The sequence below is a fragment of the Girardinichthys multiradiatus genome, chromosome 24 (assembly GCF_021462225.1).
Source record: "Girardinichthys multiradiatus isolate DD_20200921_A chromosome 24, DD_fGirMul_XY1, whole genome shotgun sequence".
NCBI lineage: Eukaryota > Metazoa > Chordata > Actinopteri > Cyprinodontiformes > Goodeidae > Girardinichthys > Girardinichthys multiradiatus.
The window spans coordinates 24524547-24540873 of record NC_061816.1 but is presented as its reverse complement, the minus strand read 5'-3'; the positions used below and the strand labels follow the sequence as shown (position 1 = coordinate 24540873).

General features: G+C 40.5%; 1 protein-coding gene across 4 annotated transcripts in view; it reads left to right on the top strand.

Annotated features, from left to right (window-relative positions):
- prkx (protein kinase X-linked) overlaps nt 1–16327 on the top strand; it is a 93620-nt gene that overhangs the window by 63425 nt on the left and 13868 nt on the right. For all 4 annotated transcript variants that reach the window (XM_047355582.1, XM_047355581.1, XM_047355580.1 and 1 more), the window contains exons 6-7: nt 3824–3919; nt 11611–11668. In XM_047355582.1, coding sequence (XP_047211538.1) covers nt 3824–3919; nt 11611–11668 — 154 coding nt within the window. The remainder of the gene's footprint in view (nt 1–3823; nt 3920–11610; nt 11669–16327) is intronic.

Here is a 16327-nt window from a genome sequence, read left to right as displayed (position 1 = left end):
AGGCCCTTCCCAGGTCTGTTGGTGAGACATTGAATCATTCTTTGTCCACTTTAACTTCTCCAGGAGGGAGAAAGAAGAAACTTTACTCCAGTTTCTCTTCTGCCCGCATAAGATGCTTTCAATATAAATACAGTGCATTCACTCTTCTGGCTCTTGCAAACAGCATGGATCGTTGTCCATCTCAGTGGGTCCAGACTTCTTCTGAGCTTTGTTTTTTTTTTCTTGTAGAAAGTCACACTGCGATTTTCAACATGCAGGAAGGCAGATCTCTCTCTTTCAGGCCGTGCTGGAGAAGCGTTTCTGGTGGAGTAGCCATGGAGAAGGGCAGGTTTCTAAAATCCAGACTCAAAAACGCAGATGTTGAACTCAAATCCCATATATGTGTGTATTTGTGTGTGAGAGAGGCAGAAGAAAAAGTTTAGTATAGGTTCAGATTTTGCACAAAGAAATATTATCAGTCAGTTGTCCACCTGCCTGTCACTTCCTTCCACAACATGCATTATACTCCTTTCTAAAACAACTTTTTTTTCGACTCTCTAATGTCCCTTTTCACTTTTTACCTTCTTTTCCGACTGATCGCAATATTTAAGACAAACGAAACTTCCTTCAGGAAAGTTTTAACTTCTTTTTTTTTTTTTTTTCTTTTACTTATTTACACTTAAACTTCCACACTGTAAAAAACCAATGTTATCTTCCAAATTAAAGCACATTTAACACAATCATCCCCACTTTTCCTTTCATTATTTTATAAATCAGAGTATGAAGAAGGAAACACCGCTGATGCCTCAAGGTTCCGGAACCATTTTTTTTCCTTTTTACCCGTTCAGCGGCATGTCTGCCGTCTGGCTTTTCTCCTTTATGAGGTGTAGAAAATTGCTAAAAACCACCCGCAAAACCCTGTGTTCTGCTTTATCCCATTGTTACCAATGAGAACCTCCCTGCAATTCCTTTACTGGGTGACCGGGCCCTCAGCGGATGTCCTCCCTCTCGCAACTCTGGAACCTAATTAATTAGTTAGGAGATGATAGTTAATGTGTAATAAAAATAATAATATACATTATATCATACAGAGCAACTTCTCACCCAGATATATTTGAAGACAAATAGGCAATTGGCCAGAAGCCGCAGGCGGGCACCCGGACTCCCCTCCCGTAATATGGAGGTGGACTGAGGACAACGTCTCCAGGCTGGCCAGGCGTCCGTGTCCCCTCCTGCGGTCTCCTCTGGCACGTTAGATCCTGTTCATGACGCTAAAATTGTTGTGGAATTTTCTTATCAAAGTGGGTAGAAGTTGACTCATAACAAGAGAAAATCCGGACTTTGTCTTTATAAGTTTTATTCAAAGGCATTCAGCGTTTGAAGACCCTGTCACTGAGGTTAGTCAGTGAAGCAGAGCCCCGATCAACATTTACACACAGTATTTATACAAAACATGACAGTGTTATCTCAACTTCAAAGAGTCTGTGTTTTATGACCCCAGACCCTTCTTGGGTTCAGAGGTGACAAAGTTATCTAGGAACCCATCTGTCCTTCCCAACACATCATCCTAACAAATGGGTTTTAACCATTAAACTTCTGATAATGGCTTTTACAGCTTCCTCCCCTAACACAGATGCTCAGAGGAGTCAGGTAACCCAAAGGTCATACACTTTGGAATGCTTACTGCAAGAATTTCCATTACAATTTAAAGAATGCTAAATATAAGTGTAGTGAAATGTGTAATTCTCTACTGTAGCAGTGTGATGTTTGATAGAAATTACCTAATTTGTGTTACGGTAATTGCGGCCATCACACTAACACAAAAATTTAAAAGTGATGGCTAGCTGTGCAAAATTGAAATTTTTGTGGGATCAAAAATGTGCTCTGAATTGTTTTCAGTGAGACATTTGTCCTTTCTTTTTTATGTAGCTTAGCCTCTTTAAGCTAATTTAAGGTATAAGACGGCAGCTATCAGAGGGTTTGAAATAAACGTTCTCGCACATTTGAGATGTGTTCATTTAACATACCCAGTACGGCTCAAAAATATAAAACAGATTGCTATAGTTTGTCTACAGGACTTTTGAGGGGTTAATAAGACTAATGGATTGTTTTCTGTTGGTATTTTTCTATCTTTGTAATTTTGTTCCTGGGGTACTTTGAACACATGTAGACCCATTAGTTTGAGACAATAAATTATTTAATTCTGTCATGCTTTACGCAGTTTTTCACACTTCTACAGATTCCTGAGCAATTGCAGCATCAGAAACACACACACACACTCTTTTTTTGCTATATGTAGTGAGGACCATGTGTTGACTCCCATTGACTTCCATTGATTTTCAGTCATTTTCAACCCTTTCTCTGCCCTAACCCTGACAATAACCCTAAACCTAACCATTACCAGTGCATGCCTAACCCTAACCTTAACCTAAAGTCAATTCATACCTTAGTCCTAAACCTAACCGTTAGCAAAATAGGTCATGAGGACCAGCAAAATGTCCTCACTTTGGTACAAATGGTCCTCAATTAGATGGTGAAATCGGGAAAATGGTTCTCACCGTGATGCCAAGACAGGAACACACTCTCTCTCACACACACACACACAAGTAAAGTCTGCTGCTCACTGCCAGATCCCAGATGCCTACATCACAGACTCTGGAGCTCTTTATGGGCAATGCAAGCACCGTGTGACAAGCTGTTTGTGAATATGCGCCTGACTGCTCCGTGTGTAATGTGATAGAGGCTGGTGCCATTATGTAATTTGTGGGTAATGGCTTGTCCAAACTGGAGCAGAGGGAAGCACAGAAGAGCTTGGAAAGCATTGAAAGCATAGAAGCTGAGTACAGGACCGCTTTGTGGCATAGTGTGGAAACAATCGTCTTATTTTGAACGTGACTAAAACAAAGGAGATGATTGTAGATTTTAAGAGAAACAGGAATAAGTCAAAAACTATTTCTATCATGGGAGAAGAAGTGTTAAGTGGTGGAGGAGTATAAATACCTCGGTGTTTACCTGGACAACAGACTAGAGTGGAGATGCAACTGTGAAGCCATCTACAAGAAGGGACAGAGCAGACTGTACTTCTTGAGGAAGCTTAGGTCCTTTGGTGTTTGCAGCAAGATGCTGCATATCTTCTATAAGTCTGTTGTGGAGAGTGTGATCTCTTCTGCCATCATCCGCTGGGGAAGCAGCATCAGAGCCAGGGACTTAAAAAAGCTCAACAAGCTGATAAAGAAGGCTGGCTCTGTTCTGCGGACTCCTCTGGAACCTCTGGAGATAACTGTAGAAAGAAGGATTCTTCATAAAATGAAGAACATTATGGAGAACCCTGAGCATCCTCTTCATGAGACTGTCCTACAACAACAGTGTCTTCAGTCAGAGGCTTCTTCAGATCTGCTGTAAGACGGAGCGCTACAGGAGATCCTTCCTGCCTACAGCCATCAGCATCTACAACGGCTCTTTGAGGAAACCTTCATAATATGAGCTCTAACAACATTTAATTTCCCTTTGGGATTAATAAAGTATTTTTGAATTGAATTGAATTGAATGGAACAGAAGGAGTGTGGGTGGTAGAAGCACACACACATATACAGAAGATGATCAGAAAAGCTCTGAACAAAACCAGCATAGTCTCCAGCCAAGATTTATTAATTCTTATTGCCGCCTCCACTCTAAATATTGACCTGTTCATGTGTCACGCTGAAAACGTGAAGTTGGTGGAATGTCCTGCTTGCTCCATTACCTGATCTTGCATCAAACTGATTTTTGCAAGCCAAGTTTGCACACTTTGCCTGTGTGTGCGCAGCCAGAGTCACCTGTAATGATATTTTCCTCCTGTCCGCAGGTATCCGCCTTTCTTTGATGACAATCCGTTTGGAATCTACCAGAAGATTCTTTCTGGAAAACTGGAATTCCCACGGCATCTGGATTTCTACGTCAAGTAAGAGTTAGTCACAGAGCCAGTGAAATATTCCCTCCCACTGAAATCTGTTTACTATATCAGTGAATATCTTCTCTTCATGTTGAGATGATGGATTAGCTTTAGTTATATTGTGAATAAAGCAATATAACAGGTGGACTCTGTTTACTAATGGGGTACCCTCTGAAGTCAACTGAGAGCACTGAATTTTATTCAGGGGATACGAAATTAAATGGGGATGAATAGAAATGACCACCAAAACCAGTTGTCCACAATTTTCTCTCTCACTTCAAATCCCAGTAAAATGCATTGTAGTTTGTTGTTAGAATGGGACAAACAGAGGAACAGTTAAAGCCCAGAAATCCTTATGCCCTTTGTCCTGATGTCCGTAACCCTTCAATACCATCTATAGAAAAGAGCACACACATTGCAGTCCCGCTTATCCAAACTGCACATTAGTGTCCTGACTTATGAAAAACAGAACATTTCCACAGAACCTGAGTTATTCACCCACACAGTCAACATTTCAGTTATTCTTTTGATAACTATGTATGTATTTTCTCATGTTTATTCACTGAGCCTCCTATGAAGCTGTGCTGCCCTCCATGGAGCCCCACCTATCACTTTGAGATGCTCTGATTTAAAGCTTTATGTAGTTGGAAAAAAGACAAACACGTCAGAGAAAATAATATTTTCGAGGAGGGAGGGGGGTTGGGTCTGACATGCAGAAGCTCCAAACTTCAGGTATGATGTTAGTGATATTCATTAATCTGTTAAGCAGCTCATTTGTATCATTCAGGTATCAGTCACATAGAGATTCATGCTCCTCATGTCTATCAAAGTAGCTGAGGTGTACAGGATTCAAATGAGCTGCTACACTTGCTGATTTCAGTAGAAATCTTTAGCTCCGCCTCCTTTCCATTTGTTAGTACCACTGTCTCCATATCGTACATTAAAGCAGATCTCACTATTTTCGCTTTGACCTGTGTCACAGATCTGACACTGTGATACTCAGCTCCATTCACTCCATCCTCTTCTTCACCTCCTGTCTGCTCTGCCTTTTGCTTTGGGTGGTTGACTCCAGCTGCTTCAGTACTTCTGGTCCTGCTGCTTCACTGTTGACTTGCCTCTCTCTCAGTAACACACATGCATGTGAGACATTTGAACATTTAATGTGAAGACTGTGGAACAAACAGTGAAGATTATATCAGAGACATCTGGCTCTTCTGTGAATGCAGTCAAGAAAAGGTGGAGCAACTCTGCCCCAGGAAAGTTTGTACAGGTTACATTATATTGTTTCCAGCAGAGATCTGTGGCTAATAAACTGAAGCTACTCTCATGTGTTATCTGCTTTTGCATCCGATAAAACAGTAAGGTTTGTGTTAATTTGTTGAAATAAAAAACTCAGAGCTGAGCATGACTTCAGGCACTGCTGAAACTCATCAGCAGGCGAAGGTGTTCTTTATCTGTCCCCGTTGAAGCTGGTTGCCACCCATGACCTGTCTTCATGTTTGATTAGGTTATGTTTACCCTAAGTGGGGACTCTCTAATTGCCACAGGGTCCCTCTGACACATGTTCAGTTAGCCCCCAGAAGCTAAACCAGAGCCTTGGGTGGAGCTTCTAATAACACACCTGGCTGGTTCAGTACAGTTCCCCCATCTCACACACACACACACAAACACATTAGACAAACTGGACGTTGCCAGAACCACACACGGCTCCCCTATAATTCAGCCAGCTCCGATCTATAACAGCGTTCTGTCAGCCAGCAGAGAGATTTTTTATATTTCCAGCATTTTCATCACATTTCCACTGTTCCATGTCACACACTCCCATCCATCAAGCATTAAGAGGCCTTCCAGAGGCTGCAGCAGAACGTAGTCAGAAAGACAGGAAGAAACCAGCAGGACAAGGCATTAGTCATGAAGTCAGCTGCCATTAACAGCATTGTTATGGACATTTTGAGTCTTTTTTGAACTGAAGCACCTGGCTGTTGTTTAAGCTTTAAAGTTTCTCGGCATGTCAAATATGTGCTTGAGCCTGGCTTAGATATGTGCAAGAGTTGCCACATCAGTTTGTCCCAAACATCAGCAAAATATGTAAGATTCAGGAGTTGTATTTGCAGACTTTATTCCCTTCCTTTCTCTTTCTTTCTTTTTTTTTTCTTTCCTTCTTCGTTGCATGCTAAGAGTGTGTTGGTGACGGTGAGGCTGGATGTGGTGAGTCTGATAGAGTGAAAGAGTTGTCTCTACGTTTTTCTGACCTTTTATTCTTTTTATGTGTTTATTTTTATTTTTATATTCTTTATTTGTACTGATTCTAAGTCTCGGAGTTGTTTGGGTTTTTTTTTTAGCGCTTGTAGCGCTGTTTGTTTGCGGGGATGACGTCTTTAGGGACGCCGCCCCTCTCTTTAAAGAATGGGATTCGGATTCAACCTGACCCGTCAATCTCAGTTGAGACAGTTCTCCTGGCTGTCGGTTACATCAATTTAATTTAGGCTTCGAGAATGCATAAGGGAGTAGTGATTTTTTGGAAAGAAGAGCGCTTTGTTACTCAGTTGATTGTCAGCGGGTGACAATAGGCGGAGAATACCTGCAGGTGTCCCCGCTTGCAGTGCCCTCCACCCGGGTGATTGTTTCGGGTGTGGCGCCCTTCATTCCGAATAACTTGTTGGAGAAAGAACTCCAGCGTTTTGGAAAACTTGCCAGCGGTTTCAAAAATGTGGGTTTTGGATGTAAGGATGATAAACTAAAACATGTACAATCTTTTAGGAGACAGGTGTTTATGTTTCTAAACTCTGCTTCACAAACGCTGGAAGTGTCTTTCAGAGTTAAATATGAGGAAGGATCTTATATGGTTTACGCGAGCACTGGAAACATGAAATGTTTTGAGTGTGGGGATGTTGGGCATTAACGAGCCGCATGCTCTACAACGCAGGTTGAGATAAATCCAAATGCAGAAGCATCGCTGGCTGCTGGTGTTCCTCCGGCTGCGGAAGGGGCGGTGCCTCCCCCGTCAACTGTCTTTAATGCTGGGGAGGGAAGCAGCGATCTGGATATACAGTCTGTTAAGAATTACCCTGAGAAAATTGGAATCAGTGTTCCAAAAGATTCCCCAATCTGTGGCCATCTTGACTCAGAAACAGATCCTACGGCTAACTCGAACCCTGGTGCTGCTGAGGCAGCGGTGCTGCCCGCGGGTGAGGGTGTAGCGGCCCAGCCTGCAGCTGAAGAAAATATGGAGTATGGCAGTGATTCAGACAGCATTTCAATTGCAGATTCCCAAACATCCAGTGGTGATTTGTACACTTTGGATGAAATCAATGTTTTCCTTGATGAAACTTTTGGAAAACATGTTAAAGTTCTTGATTATTTTCCTGATGCGGAAACATTTATCAAGAGCACTCTCATGGTACAGAAAATAGTAGGTTTTGGAATGTTAGACGAAAAGAAACGGTTCCGTTTAAACACTTATTAGCAAATAAAGGAAAAGGTTCAACACGGTTAAAAATATAGAAATATGATTATAATACTCTGGGTGGTCTTACTTTTGCTGTCTCTGTCTGTTTTCCCTCTCCGTTTCACCTGTATGAATAATATCAGGGTGGGATAATTAAACATCAATGGTGGGAGGGATCCACAGAAAAGGATGGTTAGTTTAGAACTGATTTTTCAAAAGAAGCTTGATGTCTCATGGGACCAGGTCGTCTGCTGGTGTAGCAATTTTATTTTCACCAAGACTGGATGCTAACATCATTTCCTGTATTGAGTTAATCCCAGGCAGGGTCCTGGGAATTAAAGTAGAGATAGAATGTTTCTCTTTTTGTTTTATTAATGTTTATGCACCAAATCAGGTGGATAACAGGATGAAGACTTTTGCGAAAATATACAGTTTTTTTGCAGCAGTCTAATCAAAATGAGTGTATTGTGATGGCAGGGGATTGGAACTGCACTATTAATTTTACAACAGATAGAACAGGAAAAGAACCTCATTTACCCTCATCCTTTAAATTAGCTCCGGTTATATCAGAGCTTAATTTGGTTGATGCTTGGTGGATTAAACATCCGCCAGCTAAACAATATACATGGATAAAAATGAAGGAGGGGACAGTGAGTGGGGCCAGGTTGGACAGATTTTATATTTCAGAAATTCATAGAAATAGACTATCCAACTGCCTAATTTATCCAGTTGGTTTTTCTGACCATCATTTAGTTTGTATGGATTTCCTTTTTTCAACCACTACTAGATGCAGATCTTATTGGCATTTTAATACCAAACTACTTCAAGACAGTTTTTCTTGCCAAAGTTTTAGTAATTTTTGGCAGCTATGGAAGGCAAGAAAATCAGGTTTTACATCCTTAACTGACTGGTGGGAGGTTGGAAAGGCTCAAATAAGAGTTTTTTGTCAACAATACACAAGCCATTCTACAGTTAAAATTAAAAATGGGATTCAGAATTTAGAAATTGAAATAACAGAGATAGAAAATGATGTATTTACATAATTTACTAATAATGAACAGCTTAAACATAAGAAAGATCAGTTAAGTTGTTTCTTGCATGAAAGAACTAAAGGGGCTTTAGTTCGGTCAAGGTTTGCTACCGTTAAGGATATGGATGCCCCTACATCCTTCTTTTTTAATTTGGAGAGAAATGCCAGCCAGACAAAGCAGATGATGTGTCTTAGACTTCCAGATTGAACTCTGACCACTGATCCCACCACCATGAAGGAGCATGCCGTGGTTTTCTATAGTGACCTTTTTAGACAGCAGGCCTGTAACAGAAGCTGTGTGGAGGCTTTATTGGATGGTCTCCCTCAACTTTCTGCTGCAGATCAGGCAATTCTGGATGCTGAAGTTTCATTGGAAGAACTGACTGCTGCTGTTGGACAAATGGCTCCTGGCAAGACTCCAGATCTAGATGGTTTGCCTGCAGATTTTTATAAACATTTTTGGAGGCTGTTGGGAGAGGACTTGTGGGAGGTGCTCAAGGAGTGCACCTTGACAGGTATCTTGCCACCATCCTGCCGGAAAGCTGTTCTTTCCTTACTTCCAAAAAAAGGAGACTTGACTTTGTTGAAAAACTGGAGACCCGTTGCCCTCCTTTGTGTGGATTATGTTATTTTCTAAAGTGCTTTCGAATAGGTTGAAGAACATTCTTGAATTTATCATACAAAGAGATCAGTCATATTGTGTACCTGACAGATCTATCATGGATAATCTTTTTCTTTTAAGAGACTTGTTAGACATTTGTAAACTTTATGAAATTGATTTTGGTATTATTACTTTAGATCAGGAAAAAGCCTTTGATAGGGTTGATTATTGTTTTCTCTTTTCAACATTAAGAGCTTTTGGATTTGGTGATGGTTTTATTTCTTTATTGGGTTTATTGTATAAAGAAGTGTTTTGTGTTTTTAAAGTTGGGGGAGGATTAAGCTGTCCAGTTATAGTTCAGAGAGGCATTAGACAAGGATGTCCCATATCAGGACAGTTGTGTTCTATTGCAGTTGAACCTTTTACACAAACTGTGCTCTACCCTAACTGGTTTAATTCTCCTAGTTTGTCAAATTATCCAGGTTTAGTGGTCTCTGCTTATGCTGATGATATAAACATTTTTATTAAAAATCAGAATGATGTTATGGGTCTTCAACATTGTTTGGAACTTTATGAAAAAGCTTCTTCAGCTAAAGTGAACTGGGAAAAAAGCTCTGCCTTAAAAATTGGTCCATGGACTAATAATCTCCCTAAATTACCAGGTAATATTCATTGGGTTAACCAAGGTTTAAAATTCTTGGGTGTTTTTTTGGGGCCCTTTTTAGGAAAAAATTGGGAGGGTTTAATGGAGAGAGTGTGTGCCAGATTATCCAAATGGAAATGGCTGCTGCCTCAGCTGTCTTACAGGGGAAGGGTTTTGGTAGTTAATAACTTGGTTGCTTCGGCCCTCTGGCATAAACTGACAGGGTTAACACCACCATTATCTCTCATACAACATCTCCAAAGGACTCTAGTGGATTTTGTCTGGTCTGGACGACATTGGGTGAGAGCTGCAGCCCTGTACCTACCAGTAGAAGAGGGAGGACAAGGACTCATAGATATAACCTCACGGATCACGGCTTTCAGGCTCCAGACAGCGCAGAAACTGTTATATGGTGTTGGATTACCATGGCTGGATACTGCACGTCTTCTTCTGAGGAAAGCAGGACGTATTGGATATGATAAACATCTCTTTTTGCTACGACAAAGATCCTTGGACTTGACTGGTCTTACTCCTTTTTATCAATCGGTATTAAATGCTTGGCAGATTCTCACCTTTGAGAGGAAGACTGATGCAACGCCAGGGATGTGGGTTTTTGAAGAACCTCTGTTTGAAAATAATTTAATTTCGTCACAGCTGTTTTCATCTGTTACTTTAAGATCTAAGATGAGAGAAGCAGGCTGTGTGAAGCTGGGTCATCTGATGAAGTTGTCCAGTTGTGAAGTTGTGTCCAGTCTCACTGAGAGTCTTGATGTGCGATCTAACAGATTTGTGTTAAGACTGAAAGAGGAAACCTGCGCTTCTCTACCAGACTCCATCAGAGGTTTTGTTGCTAATAGTACTTTATTTGACCAATGGGATGATGAGGTATGTGTTTCCTTCCCTGATGGTCTCTCCTGCAGTGGACCAATGGCAGGATGAGCCAGGAAAACTGATGTCTCTACAGCATGCACCACTAGGTTGTTTTGAAGGCTTGGGGAAGAAAGTCTTGTACAATATCTGCATGAAGGTTCTAAATTTACGGTTTCTGGCAGAGGTGAGGGTGTCAAAGTGGACTGGTTTTTTTGACACCAGCTCGACCCCAAGAGGCTGTTGGCGGTCCCTATACAAACCCCCTATTGAGAAATGGGTGGGTGACCTCCAATGGAGGATTGTGCATGGGGCCATAGCTACAAACAGGTATCTGGCACACCTTAATCCTGACATTAGTGTTGCCTGTTCTTATTGTTTGCAGGAGGAAACTTTGTATCATATTTTTGTTGAATGTTCAACATTGAATCCTCTTTTTGTTCTCTTGAAACATTTGTTTGGTGTACAGTTTTCTAACTGTATTTTTATTTATGGTCCACGGTATTGTGCAAGAAAGAAAGCTATTTACATACTTTTAAATTTTATTTCTGGGATGGCAAAATTAGCAATATGGATATCAAGAAAGAACAAAATTAATGGACATCAAACGGAAGACGTTTGTGTTTTATTTAAGCGACTAGTAGTTGCTCGTGTTCGTGTGGAATTTGAATTTTTTAAGTTGACAAAGAACATAGCTGTCTTTGTAAATAAGTGGGGTATTAATGATGTTTTGTGTTCAGTGGATGATGCATCTTTAGTTTTTGCTTTTTGCTTTTTTTTATTTAGAATGTTTTTTTGTTTTATGGATTATTATTTTGTGTTTTTTTATTGATGGTTAGAGTGTGAAATACAGTGTGAAATAAAGGTATTTTTAAACTCAAAACTCTTTCTTTCTTTCTTTCTTTCTTTCTTTCTTTCTTTCTTTACAATATAGGGAATTAGGTCTTATTTATTTATTTGAGGTGATTTTGCTCTCAGTTCTCAAATTGCTTTAGAAAAAGGCTGTTTGACATTGCATCGAGGGCATTGGGACAGTTGTCCCCTCTCACTCTGAGACTGAACACACACTGTATGCTGTTGATTTACTGACTTGTTTCTTTTCTCGCCCCAGAGACCTCATCAAGAAGTTTCTGGTCATTGACAGAGCCAGACGGCTAGGTAACATGAAGGTGAGTTGGTTAGACATGCTGTCTCCCTGAACCACATGGCAGCCCGCTATATTTCATACCATCTTTAGACAGACGTCAACAGTCTGAGGATGAGAACAGTACAGGAAGGGCTGTGCCACATGGCTCCAATTTCTTGCAAATGAGGGGAAGAGTACCAAAAGGCTGACTTCAGTTCTTGCTTTTTCTAAAGATTGGACTGAATTAAATGTAAATGGTGACATTTCCTAACAGAAACATCATCCTTTCCTTTCTAATTTCTGCAAACACTTGGTCTTGATGGCCATATGTGGTTGTTAGAGAAGGTAAGTGTAAGCCAGCTAATGTTAATCAAATGTCTTAGTCATCAAGCCTTACCATGCTTTGAAAAGCAAGATTTTTACACTTTGAGTATAACTTTCAGGTTAATATAAAACCAAAGAAGAAAGATACCAGCAATGACCTTAGTGAAGCAACTACTGCTGCTCAGCAGGCTGGGAAGGGTTAATATTTAATATTAAACAAAGATAACCTGAGTAAAAACTGTTTCCAAATAATGATTTCATTCATTATTCAAACATACCCAGCCCTATGTGAAAAAGTTATTACTGCTTTTTAAATCATGAATTAACTGTGGTGAAACTAATTCCTAAGGCTTTGGGACTCCATAGAACCAAAATGAGAACCATTACCCACACATGGAGAAAACATGGAACAGCGAAGAACATTCCTAGGAGAACCCAGCCTAACAACCTTACAGGAGGTTACAAAACACCCCAGACCAACATCTAAAGCTCTGCAGGCCTTACTTGTCTGTTACAACTAACAGCATTTCAGAAAGCAATCATCATACCTGCAGTCAAACATAGTGGTGGTAGTGTAATATTCTGGGGCTGCTTTGCTGTTTCAAGACCCAAATTACTTGTGATAATCAATGGAACCTTGAATTCTGCTTTTTACCCTTAATAAATGAAACAATTTGAAATGACCTTTTACTCAGGTTATCTTTGTCTGATGAAAAAAAGGTGGACACAATGCACACAATTCCAAAGTAAAAACAACCAGATGGATGCGCAGTTCACATGTACACAGTTCTTTCAAGTGGGCAATCGGAAGGGTTTTGGCTGAATGTGCCGACGATGACGTTAAGCCAAAATGTGTTCACCTTGACCACATTAAGAAAGAGGAAAGATAACGGAGTACTGGGTATCTATTTTTGGATTTTTGTTTGATCTGAAATGTTGACAGAAAAGCAAAAACGGAAGCAGTCAGTGAGGGAGCAAATACTTTTTTATGGCTCTGTATACAATGACGGGAATTATATAAAATTACATTGATGCCATTTATTCAACCACTGAAGCTTGGCACCTCGGTAAAGCATCAGTACAGTAATCCCAAAAACCAGAAGAATATCTAGAACACAAGGGCTAAAAATCCAAGGAATCAAGATGAATTCAATTCAATTTTGTTTATTTATATAGCGCCAATTCACAACACATGTTGTCTCAAGGCACTTCACAAAAGTCAGGTACATACATTCCAATTAATCCTAACCATTGAACAGTGCAGTCAGATTCAGTTATTTATTCAAATTGGATAAAAACGTTTTTCTATCTAAGGAAACCGAGCGGATTGCATCGAGTCAGAGATTTGTAGCATTCACTCCTCCTGGATGAGCATGTAGTGACAGTTGACAGTCACTGGGGTTGACTTTGCAGCAATCCCTCATACTGAGCATGCATGAAGAAACAGTGGAGAGGAAAAACTCCCTTTTAACAGGAAGAAACCTCCAGCAGAACCAGGCTCAGTGTGAGCGGCCATCTGCCACGACCGACTGGGGGTTTGAGTGAACAGAGCAGAGACACACAAAGAATACAGAAGCACTAATCCAGGAGATGCTGCAATGTTTCGTTAAAACTCCACATACAACCTGATTAAAATGCTGTGGCTGATCCAAAGTTAATGATGGTCATATGAAAAACTAGTACCTGAAGGTTTTGTTGCTGGAGAAGGTTTTACTTTATGTTCATCAGGTGTATTTAGTTTCTGGGATTCTGAATTTTGCCTTAGCTTTTTGAAATAATTGGGAAGAAATTAAGTGAAAGAAAAATGTGTGGAGGTTTTCCCATGGAGATGTCAAGGTGGCTGTCATCATTTAGAGTTTACCTTGGTAACATAAAGTAAACTTTGTTTGAACAGAACCAGATTTGGTAGGGCCCCTGAGACGTAAAGATAAAAGGTGTACAAAGATGTCCTGATGCCTGATGTCCCCTTTACAGGCCTTTAGTAGTATGTGTTAAAGAATTAAATCATGTAAAAATGGTCTGGTTTCAGTGTAACGCAGTGTAATTCATCTTCAGGTTATAAGAAACTCTGGTGTTTCCATACTGTTAAATGGAAATATGTTGATTCCCATTCCAGCTGAAGATGTGGAGTATTTTATTTGGTGAGGAGCTGCTCTTAATCTAACAAAAAGTTGACTAAAGCCACTCCACATAATCCCAGTCCAGACGATATATATATATATGTATATATATATATATATATATATATATATATATTATTATTATTATTTTTTTTTATTTTTTTCAAACTGTGTCCTGGCCGGCAGAGTAGCGCTCAGAATTGTTGCCTGAGTGCCAAGAAAAAGAATGCTGGAGAGAAAGAAGGATGAAGAAAATACAAGATAACACCCTGCTTGCTTCTACACCTGTAGAAACATTCATATTAACTGCTTTTTTACCAAAAAGTACACGGTACTTATGAATGCAAGATGTAGTCAGTCAGTCATTTTCTACCGCTTATTCCATAGTGGGTCACAGGGGAGCTGGTGCCTATCTCCAGCAGTCTATGGGCGAGAGGCGGGGTACACCCTGGACAGGTCGCCAGTCCATTGCAGGGCAACACAAACAACCACGCACACACTCATTCATATATCTGCAAGATGTATTTAGTGGTAAATGCGGCTCAATATAGGACATTTGTGTCAGGGCTGTTTGTTTTGAGTCAGGACCAGAATGCTGAACACGGTGAGAAGGCAGCATGCTGAGTTGAAAAAGTCTTTAATGATAACAGATTTGCAGGCAGGCAGAGTACTGAGTACGGGCAGGTAAACCACAGAAAACAGGTTCAGGAGGCAAAACAGAAAACTAACTACTAAGAAGAACTCGGGAAGATAACGTGAGAAGATTACGTGGAGAGATAACACTGAAAGATAGCATGAGGAACTAGCGAGGAACAATGAAAACAAGAAAGTTTATAAGCTGAGGGAAGTGGAGTATGGACCAAGGAGACAGGGAGGCAGGTAATCAGAGGAAACATGAATCAGGTGTGGACCAGGCTGCAGGGAACTAAAGGAATATGAATGGTTGCTATGGTGACCGGACTGGAAGACAAAGGGACACAAGAGAAACTACACTATGAAATAACCAAAAGGAAAACTGGATCAAAAGATAGACAGTACTAACTCACAAAGAGGAGCAGGGAGGCAGAGGAACAGGAGAACACACTAAAAAACTAAACTATGGGAAAGGGACTAAATAACAAACTCAGGGAAACAGATCTAAGCAAAAGTATAGGCAAAGATAAATAACCAAATGAGGCATAAGAATCTAGAATAACCATTAACTAAAGTAAACTGAGAAACTTGGAGGGAACAGAAGAAACACCTGACTGATAAAAAGTAAACAAACACTAAACTACCTGAGAGGGAAGCAGAGAAAGTGAAGACTACAATAAATACAAACCAAAACGTAAACAATAGCTGAAAGCTAACCTATCAGAAGGAACTGGAACAATAGAGACTAACACGAGGAACTAAACTAGGAAAGAACTACAAATATAAAGGGAAACGAACACTGAATAATTAACAACTGAAGGGGAACTAATGACAAGAGGAGGAATAGGGAAAAGAAACTAGAAGAATGCAACAAGAAACAAATAACCTAACCATAAACAAACACAGAGATACTAAACGGGACACTAAACTAGAGAACCCAAGGAAGCAAGAGAACTGTATTAATAATGATGATAATAATCAGAAGAAAACCATTCTAAGTAATAAATAAATGAGAAAGCAACCACCAAGGGAACTATGGCCGAGTGGAGGAAGAACTACTAACACTAGGAGGCAGGAGGGAGAACAAAACTATCAGGAAAGAGAAGGAATAAACAAACATGACTAATAAACCCAAAAAAATAGAAACATGTAACTAGAGAGTAAATAAACACAAAACCAAAACAAAGTCCACAATGGCAGATCCTGACAATTTGTGTCTCTGTTGACACCTGAATCTAAACACCTGTGGGTCTGAGTGTGTGTGCACTTATGTGAACAAGGTTTCTCCATTTAAAAAAAAAAAAAAAAAAAGCAATAGCGAGTGTGAGGAGCCACAGACCTGACCCCCCCCCCATCCCCCCCGGACCTGGGACAGATACAGAGGACATTTGAGCCAAAGACAAAGGCCCCCCCAGAGCACAGGAACCCCAGGAGAACCATCCCCGGGACTACCACCCCCCACCAGGACACAGATATCGAACACATGCCCCCGAACCCAAACGCCATGAATCCCCACTTCACAGCACAGGGGCACACCCCCACAGGTGAGCTCTATCCTGGAAAAGCTGATGAAGCCACACCCACACAGCGCAAGCTTCACACTCAGCCCCGCTCCAAGCACCTGC